The 21,103-nt window shown below is 45.8% G+C and overlaps 1 protein-coding gene across 3 annotated transcripts in view; it reads right to left on the reverse strand.

Annotated features, from left to right (window-relative positions):
• The window catches only part of LOC130294502 (excitatory amino acid transporter 2-like), a 59,052-nt gene that overhangs the window by 24,863 nt on the left and 13,086 nt on the right, over nt 1-21,103 (reverse strand). For all 3 annotated transcript variants that reach the window (XM_056544398.1, XM_056544397.1, XM_056544396.1), the window contains one exon: nt 4,041-4,291. In XM_056544398.1, the coding sequence (XP_056400373.1) occupies nt 4,041-4,291 (251 nt within the window). The remainder of the gene's footprint in view (nt 1-4,040; nt 4,292-21,103) is intronic.

Below are 21,103 nucleotides of genomic sequence, written 5' to 3' on the forward strand. Positions count from 1 at the left end.
AATTCTACTTTGTAATGACATCAGTCATTTTGCCCAAAAATCTACGGTGAAACGGAAAAAAAAATCATTGTGCGACAAAATTGAAAAAAAAAAACCCTGTTTTGTAACTTTTGGGGGCTTACGTTTCTACGTAGTAAATTTTTCGGTGAAAATGACACCTTATCTTTATTCTGTAGGTCCATACGATTAAAATGATACCCTACTTATATAGGTTTGATTTTGTCGGACTTCTGGAAAAAATCATAACTACATGCAGGAAAATTAATACATTTAAAATTGTCATCTTCTGACCCCTATAACTTTTTTATTTTTCCGTGTATGGGGCGACATGAGGGCTCATTTTTTTGCGACGTGATCTTAAGTTTTTAGCGGTACCATTTTTGCATTGATAGGACTTATTGATCGCTTTTTATTCATTTTTAAATTATATAAAAAGTGACCAAAAATGCACTATTTTGGACTTTGGAATTTTTTTGCGCGCACGCCATTGACCGAGCAGTTTAATTAATGATATATTTTTATAATTCGGACATTTCCGCACGCGGTGATACCATATATGTTTATTTTTATTTACACTGCGTTTTTTTTTTATTGGAAAAGGGGGGTGATTCAAACTTTTAATAGGGGAAGAGTTAAATGATCTTTATTCACTTTTTTTTCACTTTTTTTTGCAGTGTTGTAGGTCCCATAGGGACCTATAACACTGCACACACTGATCTTCATCATTGATCACTGGTTTCTCATAAGAAACCAGTGATCAACGATTCTGCCGCATGACTGCTCATGGCTGGATCTCAGGCACTGAGCAGTCATTCGGCGATTGGACAGCGAGGAGGCAGGTAGGGGCCCTCCCGCTGTCCTGTCAGCTGTTCGAGATGCCGCGATTAGCCGTGGCTATCTCGAACAGCCTGACTGAGCTAGCCGGCCACTTTCGGTTTCGCTTTTTAGCCGCCACGATCGGCGCTGCACGCTATTAGAGGCGGGTCCCAGCTTCACTATGACGCCGGTCCCGCCGTGATATGACGCGGGGTTACTGTGTAACCCCGCGTTATATCAGGAGAGCAGGACCAAGGGCGTACCTGTACGCCCTTTGTCATTAAGGGGTTAAGGAATGTTTCAGAGGTTCTTCTCTCTCCCTGGACTTGTTTAATTTCCCATGGCTCAGTGTGACCAGTCAGACAAGACTCTCTTGATGGGATCACACATTGAATGAGACATAACTTATGTGGCTCTGCTGTGGTCTCCTTCCTATGGCCAACTTTACTCTGTGCAGGTGTCTCTTGTGAGTAAGGTAGACATGTAGTTACATCTTCTGAAGCTCTCCCTGACTCTGGCTCAGTACTTGCAGCTTATGTTGGCACCGGCTGGAAACCTGTAGACAGTGGTGGTGCTGTTCCAGATCTTGAGATACACTCTGGTGCAGAGGACAACTTATCTGGCTTGGCTTCACCAGAGCTCTGGCTCTCACTCTTGAGCACTGCTCCTCCTTACTGCCCATCAACAATGATTTCCTCTTACTTAGCACAAATTCTAGACCTTGCCTCACAGCGCATGGTTAAAGCTCCTCACCTCGTAATCTCTTGAAGAGGCCAAAACCCCATCTGAATGGGGATGAGCATGGCATCTTTCTTCAAGTGCTGACCAGCTGGCACAACCTTACCCCCATCTCTCCTGCTGAGGCAGCCACCATCTAAATCTATTCCCATCTATGGGAGTAACAGCCAAGCACACTTGCCTGGCAGTAATCTTTACCACAATACCAGTTAGAGTTGCCCAAGCATGTGGAGAGAGCTGTGCACATGCTTGGGCAACCCCTCTACTCATCTTCTGCCCGGATGCAGTGGCCAGCAGCCATCTCAACCGACAAAACAGGAACTCCTGATCTAGAAACAGGTGTCCCACAAATGCACTGCCTCTTAGAGATAGGATTGTTTGTTGCTCTACTATACACAGTGGGGATCAAAAGATTGGGCACCCCAGGTAAACATTTGTATTAATGTGCATAAAGAAGCCAAGGAAAGATGGAAAAATTTCCAAAAGGTATCAAATGACAGATTAGACATTCTTTTAATATGTCAACAAAAGTTTGATTTTATTTCCATCATTTACAGAAAACAAAAAAATGGCATCTGCAAAAGTTTGGGCACCCTGCAGAATTTATAGCATGCACTGCCCCCTTTGCAAAGCTGAGACCTGCCAGTGTCATGGATTGCTCTCAATCATCATCTGGGAAGACCAGGTGATGTCAATCTCAAAGGTTTTAAATGCCCAGACTCATCTGATCTTGCCCCAACAATCAGCACCATGGGTTCTTCTAAGCAGTTGTCTAGAAATCTGAAACTGAAAATAGTTGATGATCACAAAGCTGGAGAAGACTATAAGAAGATAGTACAAAAAAAATCAGCGTTTGAACTTTGCAAATGAACATATAGACAAGCCTGATGCATTTTGGAAACAAGTTCTGTGGACAGATGAGGTTAAAATTGAACTTTTTGGCCGGAATGAGCAAAGGTACGTTTGGAGAAGAAGGGGAACAGAATTTAATTAAAAGAACCTCTGTCCAACTGTTAAGCATGGGGGTGGATCAATCATGCTTTGGGGTTGTATTGCAGCCAGTGGCACAGGGAATATCTCAAGAGTAGAAGGAAAAATGGATTCAATAAAATTTCAGCAAATTTTGGATTCTAACTTGATGCCATCTGTGAAAAAGCTGAAGTTAAAGAGAGGATGGCTTCTACAAATGGATAATGATCCTAAACACATCTCGAAATCCACAGGGGATTACATCAAGAGGCATAAACTGAAGGTTTTGCTATAGCCTCCACAATCTCCTGACCTCAACATAATTGAAAATCTATGGATAGACCTTAAAAGAGCAGTGCGTGACAGACAACCCAGAAATCTCAAAGAACTGGAAGACTTTTGTAAGGAAGAATGGGCAAAGATACCTCAAAAAAGAATTGAAAGACTCTTGGCTGGCTACAAAAAGCGTTTACAAGCTGTGATACTTGCCAAAGGGGGCAGTACAAGTGTCACGATTCGGCTGGCTGGAGGTGGATCCTCTGTGCCAGAGAGGGTTTGGCGTGGACCGTGTCGGTGGACCGGTTATAAGTTGCTACTGGTATTCACCAGAGCCCGCCGCAAAGCGGGATGGTCTTGCAGCGGCGGTAGCAACCAGGTCGTGTCCACCGGCAACGGCTCAACCTCTCTGACTGCTGAGATAAGCGCGGTACAAGGGATTAGACAAGAGCAAGGTCGGACGTAGCAGAAGGTCAGGGCAGGCAGCAAGGATCGTAGTCAGGGGCAACGGCAGGAGGTCTGGAACACAGGCTAGGAACACACAAGGAAACGTTTTCACTGGCACAATGGCAACAAGATCCGGCGAGGGAGTGCAGGTGAAGTGAGGTATATAGCCAGGGAGCAGGTGGAAGCTAATTAGGCTGATTGGGCCAGGCACCAATCATTGGTGCACTGGCCCTTTAAATCTTAGAGAGCTGTCGCGCACATGACAGCCGGGGACCGGGACGGGTAAGTGACTTGGGATGCGATTCGCGAGTGGGCGCGTCCCGCTATGCGAATCGCATCCCCGCCGGCAATGTCAGTGCAGCGCTCCTGGTCAGTGGGTCTGACCGGGGCGCTGCAGAGAGAGAGACGCCGTGAGCGCTCCGGGGAGGAGCAGGGACCCGGAGCGCTTGGCGTAACAACAAGATATTAACTCTGCAGGGTGCCCAAACTTTTGCAGACGCCAATTTTTTGTTTTCTGTTATTTTGAAAGTGTAAATGTTGGAAATAAAATCTAACTTTTGTTGACATATTATAAGAATGTCTAATCTGTAAATTGATGCCTTTTGGAGATTTTTCCATCTTTCCTTGGCTTCTTTATGCACATTAATACAAATTTTTACCTGGGGTGCCCAAACTTTTGATCCCCATGGTAGGAAGTGTTAATAACACAGAGATTTAGAAGTCATACAAGATAACCATGTCTATCAAATGTACAGAAACAGTATGAATAATTAAATTTTGATCCTAGGTCCTACCTGTTGAAAACATGCTTGAACTAAGTTCTCTGGAAATAGGTTTCGGATGAGGTCTAGAAATGCATCAATACTGGACACTTCTTCATTTTTAATTGATACGCTAACTTGCTTCTTCAGTTTGGGGTTGCCAGGGTGAATGGAAAGAACAAGAATGACTCCCAGTAAAGCTGCAAGAACTGTAGTCGACATATAATACACCATTGCGCGTGTGCCCATTCTCCCACTGGACTTTGCATCAAGCCCAGCCAAACCTGGAATGTAAAGATTAAAAAATTAATTATAATCAAAAACATCTTACAACGATCCTTCAAATAAAAAGGCAATAAGATTAATTCCAGAATACAAAAAGCTCAATTTTAGAAATGTAAACCAATTAACCATAGTTATGCCTGAAGGAAATATTGCCTATAATCTTCAAAGAGTAAAGTAAGGGCTAAAGATATTAAAGCGTACCTGTCAGATCCCACAAAAAAAACTAAACTGTTAAATGTTACTCAGTACCTCATCCTGATCATGTAATTTTTATGTATCTATCACCAATATTTCACAAAAAATTGCATAATACAGCTACTCAATGTCTTTTTCATCCTTGCAAAGGGAGGGGGCGTGTCCTTCTCTTGCCTGCACTGTGATGACTCTTCCCACTCCCTCACTCTGTTGACTTGCTGCTCTCAGGAGCAAGCCTGGCAGCCCTGCTCTGTAACCCTTTCCAATGCTGTACATACACACAATGATCATTGGAGATTGCCTGTACTCTACCACCAAAGACAATATGGTGAGTGTATAAATTACATTTTCATAAATTAGTGCAAAGGTTTAGTAATAAAAGTACAATAGTTTTTTTTATGCATACATTTTCTATATGTTCCTAAGTCATTTATGTGTATCATCCTTTGGCAGTCCTGTAATGCTGGGACTTTTTGGAATAGTTGGAGGTACAGTGTTTGAATAACTCTTTTTTGCAGCAGTGTTGCCTTCAGCTGGGTGCCTACAACTTTTGCAAAACTACAACTTCCAGCATGCCCAGACATCCTTTGACTGTCCAAGCATGCTTGGAGTTGTAGTTTTGCTACAGCTAAAGGAACATGTTTGTGTTACTGCAGTGTTGATGCAGGCTAGTGTTAGGATTTTCAAAGGCAGTTTTCTTTAATAAAAAGTCAACATTTTTTAAACAGGTGAATTAGAAAAAAATTATTGCTTTGCCAAGATGTACAACATATATAAAGTTTTCATATCTGACAGTGCCCATTTAAGTTGCCCATATGTTTTTACATTAAGACAAGACATAAAATATAATTGAAGAAGCTTTAGAATTTTAATTGCCTATGTGTTCCTCTCAGTCTTTGGTTTATGCCTTGATGTCAATATACTGTATTTAAAAAATAATGTAAAACACTGTGGCCCAAATTTACAGGAATAGGAAAATGCACCTTGCTTGACAAGGGGGCCTGTTGGGAAAGTGGGTTTGGCCTACAATGTAATGCCATTCAACAGAATAATGTGCCAACATTCTCGCATATTGCCTTTGCCTGAAATAAGCCAACTAATAGTTGCTATAAGCTAAAACTCAACAGTGCAAACTTAACTAGACAGTCTACAGATGCATCTGATTTACCAGCCTTATGCACTGTGAGAAATCTGGCCCATTTGAAGTCTGTCTGTCTAAGTTTGCACTGTCTTTGACTTAGATAGTTTTGGTAAATTCCCCACTGTGTTTCCATATGTGGGCTAGTAATGCCATACTAACCATCCAATACCTTTGTATAAGATTCTGTTCACACTCTATTTGGATCTTTCATATGTAACCTCTCCAGGATCAAGGACTGCACGTCCATTTTAGCGGTGTGTTCCCACTCATAGACGTACAGTTACATCCAAGGATGAAGTCGGCACAGCAGTTGTGCAGTGTTATGCTGTCAGGATTCGGCAGGCTGGAGGTGGATCCTCTGTGTCAGAGAGGGATTGGCGTGGACCGTGCCGGTGGACCGGTTCTAAGTTGCTACTAGTTTTCACCAGAGCCCGCCGCAAAGCGGGATGGTCTTGCAGCGGCGGTAGCAACCAGGTCGTATCCACCGGCAACGGCTCAACCTCTCTGACTGCTGAGATAGGTGCGGTACAAGGGATTAGACAAGAGCAAGGTCGGATGTAGCAGAAGGTCAGGGCAGGCAGCAAGGATCGTTGTCAGGGGCAACGGCAAGAGGTCTGGAACACTGGCTTGGGATACACAAGGAACGCTTTCACTGGCACAATAGCAACAAGATCCGGCAAGGAAGTGAAGGGGAAGTGAGGTAATATAGGGAAGTGCACAGGTGAACACACTAATTAAAACCATGCGCCAATCAGTGGCGCACTGGCCCTTTAAATTGCAAAGAGCCGGCGCGCGCGCCCTAGGGAGCGGGGCCGCGCACGCCGGGACAGCACAGACGGGGAACGAGTCTGGTAAGCGGGTCGGGATGCGCACCGCGAGCGGGCGCGTCCCGCATCGCGAATCGCATCCCGGCTGGGGACATTATCGCAGCGCACCCGGTCAGCGGGTCTGACCGGGGCGCTGCGAACAGGAGAACGCTGTGAGCGCTCCGGGGAGGAGCGGGGACCCGGAGCGCTCGGTGTAACAGTACCCCTTGGGTCTCCCTCTCTTTTTTGAACCTGAAAATTTGTAGATAAGGTCCTTGTCAAGGATGTTATCCTCGGGTTCCCATGACCTCTCCTCCGGACCGCAATTCTCCCAATCTACAAGAATTTTTTTTTTCACCTCTGACCGTCTTGGATGCAAGAATTTCTTTAACCGAGAAGATGTCTGAGGACCCGGAGACCGTTGCTGGGGGCAACCGACGTGGGCCACAACCGGTGGTCGCCAGGATGAAGCCGAGGTCCCGTGAGTTGTTGGTGGGCGGAATCCCACTGTGGGTGGACTTGGATTGTTGCCAGACTGTATCTCGGATTATGCCAGAAATAATTCCATTTGTGAAGTCCTGCCCGAAGCCCGGTAAGACTGTTCAAATTACCTTTGATACATGTTTTGGGACAGTAAGCCATATGATGGAGATATGTGCAGAACTTACAGTTGAAATTGTAATGGGCAGAGACTTTCCGTATTTCTGGCAGCTGTGGGATGCTGAGAGTGCACCTGAGAGTATATTGTGAACCCATGCAGGCTGATAATGTTTTTCTTGAAAGACTTATGTTAATATGTTCTGATGTAAAGAGTACTGTTGCCACCTCTCGCAGGACAAAAGAAAACCTGTGTGAGCTGGAAATAGAAGGTAAAAAGATGATGGTTTTGTTAGATCCAAAATGTGTAATAAGTCTGGTAAAGACCATCAGCAGAAAGCCAGACCCTGCTGTAGTGTCTATACAAGCCGGTATCTGGGGTTATAAAACAGTTAATGTGTGTATTTCTACTCCCTATGGTACCATAAGTCATAAGGTTGCAATTGAGCCTACCTTAGAGTATGAAGTAGTGCTGGGGAAGGATTTTCCATTTTTTCAGCAGTTGTGGGAAGATAGTCAGGTGACTAGAGCAGGAACACCTCATAGGCTCACAACACTTGATTTACACCACATAGCAGGGGACAGTAACTCTGCAGAGGCTGAGGACGGGGAGTGTCAGCAGACCCTAGGTATATCTCAGGTGGGAGTGTGCCAGACCACTAGGGAAGCTGAAGAACAGTCCACGAGTCAAGTTAAAGAGGTGACTGGAAAAGAAGCTACAGAGATGGCTGTGGAAAAACCAAAACTCCGGAAAAGAGTATCGGTGGAGCTGGGGGCTGCGCTTATGGTCACAGACAGAGTCCTAAGTGAAGAAGATGTGGTGTCTGAACGAGAGAGGTCGTAACCAGGAAGGTCAAACTGCTAGACCACATATTGTTGCAGACCCAGGAGCCCTGGTAGTTTTTTCCAGGCCATGGAGAGACTGTGACAAGACAAAAGAAAATTCTGCCAAGGAGCCGAGAGACAGTTCAGAGCAACTGTTTGGGAATCACCCGGATTTGCTGGTGCCCAGAGCCATTGAAGCTGATGCTAGAGGCAACAAACTTGCCGCCAAGGGATTGCCGGTCCGACGGGAGTGTTTAGCAAGAGTCTCCAGAGTTGCCAACGTGGTGGGAGAGGAAGAGTGCCAGGTGTCAGTGGCACCTGTTGTTGATGATGATAATAATGAGGCACAAGTGGCCGCAACCCCGAAAAAGGGGGAGACTTCATCTAGAGATGGAGAAGAGCTGGGTCGAGTGTCTGACAGAGGACCAGAGGATGTCTCAAGGTCTAACAGCGAGAGTGAGGAGACCGCTGTCAGTAAAAGGTCTCGGAAAAGACAAGCTGGCCTTGGGAAAAAAAACTGGAGTAGATCCAGAATCTGGAAGAAACCCTGCAGATGGTTTCTGTGAAGTTGATGGAGAAAGAAAAAGAAGTACATCGCTTGACAGAGGAGAAGGACAAATCACTTGCTGACTTTAAGAAGGAGCAAGAAGCGAGGCTTCAGCTGGGAAAAGTCATGGAGCATCACAAAAGGGAGTTTGTGGCTCTGCAGGATGAACTGTACTGCTCCCAGGGTCTTGTGACCAGCAAGGAGAGTCTGGCCAAGCGGATGTCATTCCAGGATGAAGTGAGTCTTCTACATGGTGCATATCAGGCGCTGCGGAGTGATCACAAGGCTAGGCTGGTAGCCATGGAAAAAATAGAAGAAGAGAAGAATGAAATGAAGATGGAAGTTGAGGCTCTTGCCAGCAATCTGGAGAGTGTCTCTAAAGCTAAGAGACAACTTGAGGAGGAAGTCAAGGCGAAGAATGCCCTTGCACATGCTCTTCAATCTGCTCATTAGGACAATGACTTGCTCCGTGAGCAGTATGAGGAGGCCCTGGAACAAGTTGAGACTCTGAAACATGAAAACAAGAACTTGCAACAGGAGATCTCAGATCTATCTGAACAGATTGGTGAGAGCGGAAAATTTATCAATGAGTCAGAGAAGACCAAGAAATAGTTGCTGGACAGTGAGAAGATGATCTCTGCACAACTCAAGAGTTAGCAGCTGAAATATATAAAGCTGTAAGATGACATGAAGATCTTAAAAGAGAGCCTGGAAGCGCGGAACGAAACGCGCAGAAGGTTCCACGTAGCTGCCTTGGTTTTGCTGGGAGCGCAACTCTATGAGCAGGTGGCTGTGCTGGCGGACAATGAACAGTTGAGGAAACAATTGCTGTCTTCGGAAGATACTGTCAGGGACTTGACAGAGTTACTTGACAGTGAGAGGATGAAGTCCGCTAAGCTCCAGTGTAAGCAGCGAAAATGTGAGAAAAAGGAAGAGGACCAGGAAGTTCTAAAAGAGGGCAGAGACCAAGCTATGGTGGAATTGGCTCAAGAAAGGCTTCTGGGGCAGAAGTTACAGGATATAGAGATGCTTCTCTGAAGCCCGGTAAAAAGTCCTTCTGAAGCTAGGACTGAGCTGAAACCTGGTGTTAAATCCTCTGAAGTGTAGACTGAGGAGGAGTCAGGCGGGAAATCCTCTGAACCTGAGCAGACCAAAAATTCTGAAGGTAAAGCTGAGGCAGAGAAATCCTCTGAAGGAGAAGCTAAACCAGAGTCAACCTCAAAAGCTGTGAGTAAAGAGAATGGCACAACTGAAGCTACAGGTGAAGAGAAGAGTAAGCCTGAAGAAGCTGCAGAGAAGAGCGAAACAGTAGTAGAAGCTGATTCTACACAAAAATCTGAAGGAGCCAAAGACTCTGAAGCCAAACCTGAGGAAGCTGGTGCCCCTGAAGAGAAAGCTGGAAGGGATGAGGTGAAACCATGTGAGAAATCCACTGAAGCCAAAACTGTGGTGAAAGTCCTCTAAAGTTGAAACTGAGATGGACCCGTGTCGGAGGTCCTCTGAAGCTACAGAGAACAAGACAGTGGTTGGTGAAGCCACTGAGGCCGAAAGATTCTCTGAAGCAGAGGCAGAGGTCCGGCAAGCCAGAAGAAGACAAAGGTTAGAAGCATCGGTCCTCTCTCTCCTTAACTTCAAGAACCCTGCCCACATCAGGGTGAAGAACCTGGTACTGGAGAGGTGTGACCGAGAGACTTTTAATTGGTGGCTGGTAAAAGTCCGGAAGAAAAAAGTCAAGGACTTCAGAGACTGTGGAACAAAAGTTGTCCAAGGAAAAGGAAAGGCAGTTGGACTCTGCCTTTTGAATAAATGCTCCTTCCTGGTGGTCTGAGCAGGGGGGGGGGGATATGTGTGGCAAGGAAAGGGTGTATTTCCCTTGCTAACTCTGGAGAATCCACCTGTGGCCTGATTAATGAGGTATCAGGAAGGGGAAGTGTGTTTAAAGGGAAAGGAAACAGAATAGTTGGGGCTCTCCCTTGGAAACAGTATGCTGGCTGTTAGAGGGGGAGACACACGGGCCCTGTTTAGGTAACACGCAGAAGGCGCTGCGAGTGGTCCAAGAAGTGGTGTGAACTGTGAGTAACAGGTTGCAGGAGACACATGTTTAACTGGCTGAGGGTAGCTCACCAGTTCGTAGTCAGGGCATGCTGATACGTGTAGTCAGTAACCAGACGGTCTAGGACTTTATTTTGTTCCTGTTTATGTTTTGTTTTACCTGCAACCTGTGGAAATAAAGCTGGAGAGGAGCCAGACTTGTATGCGGAACTCTGGTCTGTGGTGTTATTGTGAGGAACGTGTCCCGTGGCAAGAGACCAGGACGATCCCAGAGCTAATCCCCAAGACGGTTCGTCACAATACATATATATATATATATATATATATATATATATATATATATATATATCCAGAAGCAAATTTACAGCACTACTTATAAGTTCCCAATGCACATGGTGCCAGCTCTCTCAGTCCCGGTCAAAGTCCATCAATAGCATAGAAACCAGTAAATGGCGTAGCACTCTCAAAAAAAGGTGATTTGTTTTCTCATGTGAAGCAATACAACGTTTCAGCTCCTCCTGGAGCCATTTTCAAACAGAAGCTGAAACGCTGTATTGCTTTGCATGAGAAAACAAATCACCTTTTTTTGAGCTGCACCATTCATTGGTTTGCTGCACCATTCATTGGTTCATATGTGTGTGTGTGTGTGTGTATGTATGTATATATATATATATATATATATATATATATTTCATATTTGGTATCGCCACATCTGTAACAACCTGAGTGATAAAACTGGCAATGCCTCATCATGTTTTTATCCACATTTCCATACATTCATACATCAGGATTGGAGCACCACTTTCTGGGACCTTGGACCAGCAGCTGTTTCTGCACTTCTGATACCCCAATATAGTGGGGTGATATGCCTGCATGTCACTTGCTCTAAGTGTGTGGTCATTTATTATACTAGAGGTGTGTGGTCATTTATTATATTAGAACCTGTTTATTTGACCCTTATATTTAGGAATCTCGAGTTACTGGGGTAATACTCAAGGCACCACCAGCTCTTTGAAAATGTGTTTTTTAACAAAACTTTTTTTTATGGAATAAATGTAACAAACTATAAAAAAAAGTATATAAGCTAGGTATCACCAAAATCCTACTAATCTGCAGAATAAAGATAACATGTCATGAATACTACATGGAGAACAATGTAAAAAAAAACTAAATAAGAACAACAACAGTATTGATTTTTGTTATTTGGACCACCTAAAAAGAAAAATGTTATATGTACCCCAAAATGGTAATAATGGAAACATCAAGTTGTTGTGCAAAACAATTTTGGCAACCCAAGGCCTCTACATCTTGATACGATGCCTAGAAAATATCATAAACGTGTCAATTGGAAAAACCCAAATTTTTCCAATTGACATAGAATTGTGGATTTTTATTTTTTTTTTACAAACAAAAGCAGATTATCACAACATGAAGTGGACAGGTTAGATTTGAATAATGAGCCTTGGTCCATACAGCCAAGATTGGCTTACTTTACCATATACTTCCAATAAAATATTACAACTTATGCCACTGTGTGGTGGCTTATATTGCTCTTGAGGCCCCAAGACAAATATAGTGCAATAAGTTAACAAAATGAGAACAGAGCCTCAAAGCATCAGATTAAATGAAGCGAAACTGTAACAAAACCTAAACAGGCACAGTCATTTTAACAAACTTCTCTTGTCAGAAAAAAATTACTTTTTCTCTTCTTATCAGGCTCCTTCCCTGCTTAGCCCCTTATTCACTACACTCATTGAGGGATCAGTTACATGCTGCCCATAAAAGTCTATATAAGGGAGGGGGGGGAGGAGTGGGTGTGGCTGGGAAGAGCAATAAGTAAACAAAAAGACTGCAGAGTACAGCAGTGCTAGTCCCTAGTCCAACATCCTCTCCTAAAGGGCTGGACCAAAAAACTGTTTAGTCTGAGTCTGGCTAAGGCCAGAGAAACATCTCTTCCAGCTCTGCTCCTACTAGGCATAAATACACCTAGTATAGTGTGCACCTCCTAGGTTTAGTCGGTTCAATTCAGTCCCATCCTTCTCTGCAACCTGTTAAATTCAAAGCCTGCTTCAAGCAAGTCACATATCCTATTCCAGTTGAAAGTTACAGAGACAGATCTGGGTTCTGTGTGCAGTAATCATGGCACTGTACAGAGTATGGAGCATTTCATCTAAAAGGTTGTCTCTGGTCCATGCTGTGAGGCCATGGTGCTTCATGTGCCAGCTCCAGGAAGGAGTATCTACTAGCGTACATTAATTTCTTCAGTGGCCTACAGTTAGAGTTAGGCTGTGTGGCTCAACACATCACATACAACTTTAGTCTATGCCCTGCACAAAGGGTATCTGCACCACTACAAAACCACCTATGTTAGCCCCTCACAGTGAGAGCTCACATAGAAAGCATCTAATTGGATTGCTCCAGTATCTTATCTGCAACTGCATTTTTACTAGTAACATTGCCTACAAGTGCGAAAAGCACACCAGAGATTTTCCAGTCAGTTTATCTGCTATTAAAGCAACTTTCAAAGAAACTGTGACTAATTCTTTACTTATCTGTATAGATGAGCAAGCTTTTGAAAAATTTGATTCGTCCGATTCGCCAAATTTTTCAAAAAAATGTAGTTCGATCCTATATTAAAAATGGCTATTTCTGGACTACAGAGAGCCTCAATAGGAGTTTAGAACACTTTGCTCTGTTCTAACACGCATATGGAGTGTGCTGGGGTAGTGAAATAATACTGTTATTCAGAATAACATGCAGATTACCGGCATCGCTTTTAGAATCACTGCCGCAGAGTGGAACAATGACAGAGCCTGGAGGTGGCATCAGTATGAGGAGACCATATAGTGGCTGAATGACACAGCGTAGAGGTGTTAGCAGCATGAGGAGACCATATAGTGGCTGAATGACACAGCGTGGAGAAATTGGCAGAATGAGGAGACCATATAGTGGCTGAATAACACAGCTTGGATGTGGCTAAAGCATGAGGAGACCATATAGTGGCTGAATGACACAGTGCGGAGGTGTTGGCAGCATGAGGAGACCATATAGTGGCTGAATGACAGAGCTTGGATGTGGCTGAAGCATGAGACCATATAGTGTCTGAATGGCACAGCCAGGAGTTAGCAGCAGCATGAGTAGACACTAGGGCTTCACAATCCCTAAGATTAAAAGACGAATTTTGAAATGTAAATTTAAGATATAAGGTAGCTAGTGCTACAATATATTTTTTAGGCCCAAACCCAGGCCCAGCAGCATCAGTAAACCATATATTAACTGATTGACACAGCCTGGAGTTGGCTGAAGCATGAGGAGACCATATAGTGTCTGAATGGCACAGCCTGGAGTTGGCAGCAGCTTCACAATCCCTAAGATTAAAAGATGATTTTTTAAATTTAAATTGAAGATATAAGGTAGCTAGTGCTACCATATTTTTTTTAGGCCCAAACCCAGGCCCAGCAGCATCAGTAAACCATGTGTTGGCTGAATGACACAGCCTGGAGTTGGCAGAAGCATGAGAAAATTAAAATTTAAGATTTTGAAATTTAAATTTAAGATTTTGAAATTTAAATTTAAGATTTTGAAATTTAAATTAAGGATTTTGAAATTGAAATTTCTCTACTCTGCCTGACATACTTATTGCGTATATGAGGGGAGTACAATACGCTTCCCTACGCTTAAAACAGTGTTTGTCTAGAACAGCAGTAGGTTTGTACTATTGAATGTCCTTTCACAGTATATAGACCCTTGATAGATTAACAGGTACAAAATAGTACACTACTTAGATGTAGGTATGTGGTATGCGCTTATGAGGGCAGAAAAATGTGCTGAAGTACGCTTAAAAATACTTATTTTTACCTGTGTGCCAGATTCCAAAATTTCTTTATAATCAGAAAATGTCAGAATACCACCTGACATTCAAAATACGAAAATGATACATATGTTCTCTGAAGAAAAGGCTCCTTCATTAGTTGACAATATGAGTATTGTGCGTTCCAGTAACATTAGCTCATCAGAGGAACAGGAAAACATGATACAACTTAATTATGCAACTGAAGAACCACAACAAAGAATGAACATCTTAAAGGGGTACTCTGGTGGAATTATTATTATTATTATTATTATTTTTAAAACAACTGTTGCCAGAAAGTTAAACAGATTTGTAAATTACTTCTATTAAAAAGTCTTAATCCTTCCAGTACTTATTAGCTGCTGAATACTACAGAGGAAATTATTTTCTTTTTGGAACACCGTGCTCTCTGATGACATCACGAGCACAGTGCTCTCTGCTGACATCTCTGTCCATTTTAGGAACTGTCCAGGGAAGCATTTGTTTGCTATGGGGATTTTCTCCTACTCTGGACAGTTCTTAAAATGGACAGAGGTGTCAGCAGAGAGCACTGTGCTCATGATTTTAACAGAGAGCACTGTGTTCCAAAAAAGAAAATAATTTCCTCTGTAGTATTCAGCAGCTAATAAGTACTGGAAGGAATAAGATTTTTTAATAGAAGTAATTTACAAATCTGTTTAACTTTCTGGCAACAGTTGATTAAAAAAGAAAAAAAGTTTTCCACCGGAGTACCCCTATAAAGCCTACTGGAACTGAGGAACTTCCAATTGGTAAATCTACCACCTAGGATACAAGGTCAATTCCAACAGCCGGTGGTCAGTATCCACAGTTCCCTGTTTCTGCTAGTCCTTGGCAATATTACTTTTATTAATGGTATCAACATGACAATAATGCTGGGAGAGTAACTCAAGGATGCCCACATGTTTCCTACAATACACAGTCAATATATGGAGACCATATAGTGGCTGAATGACACAGCCTGGAAGTGGCTGAAGCATGAGGAGACCATATAGTGTCTGAATGGCACAGCCTGGAGGTGGCAGAAGCATGAGGAGACCATTGAAATGTAAGATTTTTAAATAGAAATTTAAGATTTTGAAATTGAAATTGAGGATTTTGAAATCTACATTTTAATTACCAAGTTTCAGTGTCCCGGGCCCCGGCGTGTGGGTACAAAGGACCAAATCTAACAAGGAGTCACATGTCACACGGCAGCACAATGACAGAGCCTGGAGGTGGCATCAGTATGAGGAGACCGTATAGTGGCTGAATGGCACAGCCTGGAGTTGGCCGAAGCATGAGAAGAGACCATATAGTGGCTGAATGAGACAACCTGGAGGTGGCATCAGTATGAGGAGACCATATAGTGTCTGAATGGCAAAGCCTGGAGGTGGCTGAAGCATGAGGAGACCATATAGTAGCTGAGTGGCACTGCATGGAGTTTGTGGCAGCATGAAGAGACAATAAAGTGTCTGAATGGCACAGCCTGGAGTTCGCGGCAGATGAGGAGACAATAGGGCCTCACAATCTCTAAGAGTAAAAGATGAATTTTGAAATTTCCATTGAAGATGTATGGTACCTAGTGCTACCATAGGTAATGTCCTAGGCCCAGCAGTATCACCAAACCATGTAGTTGCTGAATGACACAGACTGGAGGTGGCTGAAGCATGAGGAGACCATATAGTGGCTGAATGACACAGCCTGGAGTTGGCTGAAGCATGAGAAGAGACCATATAGTGGCTGAATGAGACAGCCTGGAGGGGGCAGCAACAGCATCAGGAGTCCTGAAAGTGACCTGGTGACAGAGTGGTGCAGTGGGTGGCAATACCAATACCCGGTGACAAACATGGGTGAAAAAAGGTCTGATGCGGAGGAAAGTTTGTAACTGGGGAGCAGTGCCTTAAATCTGTTTGGCACTATCTATATTTGTGAAGTGTTGGTGTGGCACCGTGGTCAATCTACTCTCATGCATCAGGCATTGGTGGTTGGAAATCCTGGCTGATCTATGCCTGATTCATCTTCACAAGTCTCTCCACATTTTTTGTGGACAGACGAGTTCTCCTTGGGGTAACTATGGCCCCCGCTGCACTAAACACCCGCTCTGATGGCACACTACTGGTCGGGCAGGACAGCTTTTTCAGGGCAAACTCTGCTAGTTGCAGCCACAAATCAAGTTTGGCTGCCCAGAAGATCTTCAAGGTGTGTTGGCATGGGCATGTCAAGGTATGCCACCATCTGCTGGTTCAGGTCCCGCTCCAGGTGTACCTGCTGCTGATGAGTTGTTTCACTATGCTGGTGAAGAAAGCTACTCATCAGCTGCTGATGGAGCTGGTTCTGCTTCTGCCACCCCACCCCTCCCCAGCAGCCATGGAAGTGGAAGGAAAGCACAGGGGACACCCCAATTCAGACCTGCAAGAGGATCGACAATGGCGCCGATATGCATCGGCCAACTGACTACATAGGATGCCTCTGTAGTAGGTCACTTTGTCCTCCCTCTCAGTGGGTGTAAAGAAGGCCCCCAATTTGTGGCGGTAGCGAGGGTCCAATAAGGTGGGGATCCAGAAGTCATCCCGCTGCCGAGTGGTGATAATTCGGCTGTCACTACGCAAACAAGTGAGCATGCATCGTGCCATTTGTGCAAGTGACTCGGAGGGACTCCCTTCCTTCATCTCCACTGCATACTGCCACGGTGTGTCTGGGTCCTCTGTCTCGCCTTCCTCATAACCCTCCAGCTCCTCTGACTGCTCCTGCTCTCCTGTCAGATTACAAAAAAAAATGCCCATTTGGCAAAACCTAAACTGTGCTCCACTGTGCCCCTCTCCCTCCTCCTCCTCCTCCAGTTCAGCCTCCACAGGGCTCATGTTTCAGTGAGATGTAGGTGCCCGTAATCCTGGAGACTTACTAATAATGGGGCTTCCTCAAAGGGCCTGAGCAAACTGCTGGTGTCACGTATGAGCTGCCACTGGTTCACATTGAAGTTACACAGGGGAGGACCCCATCCGCTTGGATCATCAAGAAATTGGTGATGGCTTTTCTCTGTTCGTACAGTCGGTCCAACATATGGAGGGTGGAATTCCAACATGTGGCAACATCACAATTCTGACTATGTTGGGGGATACCGTTCTAATGCTGCAGCTCAAGGAGGGTGTGCTTTGCGGTGTACGAGTGGCTGAAGTGCATGCAAAGTTTCCTTCCCATTGTTAGGATGTCTTGCAAATGGGGGGAACACTTCAGGAACTGCTTCACAACCAGATTGAACATGTGTGCTGTTACGCCGAGCGCTCCGGGTCCCCGCTCCTCCCCGGAGCGCTCGCTTCACTCTCCCCGCGGCAGCGCTCCGGTCACGTCCTCTGACCCGGGGCGCTGCGATTCCGCTGCCAGCCGGGATGCGATTCGCGATGCGGGTAGCGCCCGCTCGCGATGCGCACCCCGGCTCCCCTACCTGACTCGCTCTCCGTCTGTTCTGTCCCGGCGCGCGCGGCCCCGCTCCCTAGGGCGCGCGCGCGCCGGGTCTCTGCGATTTAAAGGGCCACTGCGCCGCTGATTGGCGCAGTGGTTCCAATTAGTGTTCACACCTGTGCACTTCCCTATATCACCTCACTTCCCCTTCACTCCCTCGCCGGATCTTGTTGCCTTAGTGCCAGTGAAAGCGTTCCTTGTGTGTTCCTTGCCTGTGTTTCCAGACCTTCTGCCGTTGCCCCTGACTACGATCCTTGCTGCCTGCCCCGACCTTCTGCTACGTCCGACCTTGCTTTTGCCTACTCCCTTGTACCGCGCCTATCTTCAGCAGCCAGAGAGGTGAGCCGTTGCTAGTGGATACGACCTGGTCACTACCGCCGCAGCAAGACCATCCCGCTTTGCGGCGGGCTCTGGTGAAAACCAGTAGTGGCTTAGAACCGGTCCACTAGCACGGTCCACGCCAATCCCTCTCTGGCACAGAGGATCCACTACCTGCCAGCCGGCATCGTGACAGTAGATCCGGCCATGGATCCCGCTGAAGTTCCTCTGCCAGTTGTCGCTGACCTCACCACGGTGGTCGCCCAGCAGTCACAACAGATAGCGCAACAAGGCCAACAGCTGTCTCAACTGACCGTTATGCTACAACAGTTACTACCACAGCTTCAGCAATCATCTCCTCCGCCAGCTCCTGCACCTCCTCCGCAGCGAGTGGCCGCTCCTGGGATACGCTTATCCTTGCCGGATAAATTTGATGGGGACTCTAAGTTTTGCCGTGGCTTTCTTTCCCAATGTTCCCTGCATCTGGAGATGATGTCGGACCTGTTTCCCACTGAAAGGTCTAAGGTGGCTTTCGTAGTCAGCCTTCTGTCCGGAAAAGCCCTGTCATGGGCCACACCGCTCTGGGACCGCAATGACCCCGTCACTGCCTCTGTACACTCCTTCTTCTCGGAAATCCGAAGTGTCTTTGAGGAACCTGCCCGAGCCTCTTCTGCTGAGACTGCCCTGTTGAACCTGGTCCAGGGTAATTCTTCCGTTGGCGAGTATGCCGTACAATTCCGTACTCTTGCTTCAGAATTGTCCTGGAATAATGAGGCCCTCTGCGCGACCTTCAAAAAAGGCCTATCCAGCAACATTAAAGATGTTCTGGCCGCACGAGAAATTCCTGCTAATCTACATGAACTTATTCACCTAGCCACTCGCATTGACATGCGTTTTTCCGAAAGGCGTCAGGAACTCCGCCAAGATATGGACTCTGTTCGCACGAGGCGTTTCTCCTCCTCGGCTCCTCTCTCCTCTGGTCCCCTGCAATCTGTTCCTGTGCCTCCCGCCGTGGAGGCTATGCAGGTCGACCGGTCTCGCCTGACACCTCAAGAGAGGACACGACGCCGTATGGAGAACCTCTGCCTGTACTGTGCTAGTACCGAACACTTCCTGAGAGATTGTCCTATCCGTCCTCCCCGCCTGGAAAGACGTACGCTGACTCCGCACAAAGGTGAGACAGTCCTTGATGTCTACTCTGCTTCTCCACGTCTTACTGTGCCTGTGCGGATGTCTGCCTCTGCCTTCTCCTTCTCTACAGTGGCCTTCTTGGACTCTGGATCTGCAGGAAATTTTATTTTGGCCTCTCTCGTCAAAAGGTTCAACATCCCGGTGACCAGTCTCGCCAGACCCCTCTACATCAATTGTGTAAATAATGAAAGATTGGACTGTACCATACGTTTCCGCACGGAGCCCCTTCTTATGAGCATCGGATCTCATCATGAGAGGATTGAACTTTTGGTCCTCCCCAATTGCACCTCGGAAATTCTCCTTGGACTTCCCTGGCTTCAACTTCATTCCCCTACCCTGGATTGGTCCACTGGGGAGATCAAGAGTTGGGGGTCCTCTTGTTCCAAGAACTGTCTAAAACCGGTTCCCAGTAACCCTTGCCGTAACTCTGTGGTTCCTCCAGTAACCGGTCTCCCTAAGGCCTATATGGACTTCGCGGATGTTTTCTGCAAAAAACAAGCTGAGACTCTACCTCCTCACAGGCCTTATGATTGCCCTATCGACCTCCTCCCGGGCACTACTCCACCCCGGGGCAGAATTTATCCTCTCTCTGCCCCAGAGACTCTTGCCATGTCCGAATACGTCCAGGAGAATCTAAAAAAGGGCTTTATCCGTAAATCCTCCTCTCCTGCCGGAGCCGGATTTTTCTTTGTGTCCAAAAAGGATGGCTCCCTACGTCCTTGCATTGACTACCGCGGTCTTAATAAAATCACGGTTAAGAACCGCTACCCCTTACCCCTCATCTCTGAACTCTTTGATCGCCTCCAAGGTGCCCACATCTTCACTAAATTGGACTTAAGAGGCGCCTATAACCTCATCCGCATCAGAGAGGGGGACGAGTGGAAAACGGCATTTAACACCAGAGATGGACACTTTGAGTATCTGGTCATGCCCTTTGGACTGTGCAACGCCCCTGCCGTCTTCCAAGACTTTGTCAATGAAATTTTTCGTGATCTGTTATACTCCTGTGTTGTTGTATATCTGGACGATATCCTAATTTTTTCTGCCAATCTAGAAGAACACCGCCAGCATGTCCGTATGGTTCTTCAGAGACTTCGTGACAACCAACTCTATGCCAAAATTGAGAAATGTCTGTTTGAATGCCAATCTCTTCCTTTTCTAGGATATTTGGTCTCTGGCCAGGGACTACAGATGGATCCAGACAAACTCTCTGCCGTCTTAGATTGGCCACGCCCCTCCGGACTCCGTGCTATCCAACGCTTTTTGGGGTTCGCCAATTATTACAGGCAATTTATTCCACATTTTTCTACCATTGTGGCTCCTATCGTGGCTTTAACCAAAAAAAATGCTGATCCCAAGTCCTGGCCTCCTCAAGCAGAAGACGCCTTTAAACGACTCAAGTCTGCCTTTTCTTCGGCTCCCGTCCTCTCCAGACCTGACCCTTCCAAACCCTTCCTATTGGAGGTTGATGCCTCCTCAGTGGGAGCTGGAGCTGTTCTTCTACAAAAAAATTCTTCCGGGCATGCTGTCACTTGTGGTTTTTTCTCTAGGACCTTCTCTCCAGCGGAGAGGAACTACTCCATCGGGGATCGAGAGCTTCTAGCCATTAAATTAGCACTTGAGGAATGGAGGCATCTGCTGGAGGGATCAAGTTCTCCTGTTATTATCTACACCGACCACAAGAACCTCTCCTACCTCCAGTCTGCCCAACGGCTGAATCCTCGCCAGGCCCGGTGGTCTCTGTTCTTTGCCCGATTTAATTTTGAGATTCACTTTCGTCCTGCCGATAAGAACATTAGGGCCGATGCTCTCTCTCGTTCCTCGGATGCC

This window comes from Hyla sarda, chromosome 10, assembly GCF_029499605.1.
Source record: "Hyla sarda isolate aHylSar1 chromosome 10, aHylSar1.hap1, whole genome shotgun sequence".
In the NCBI taxonomy this organism is placed as follows: Eukaryota; Metazoa; Chordata; class Amphibia; order Anura; family Hylidae; genus Hyla; species Hyla sarda.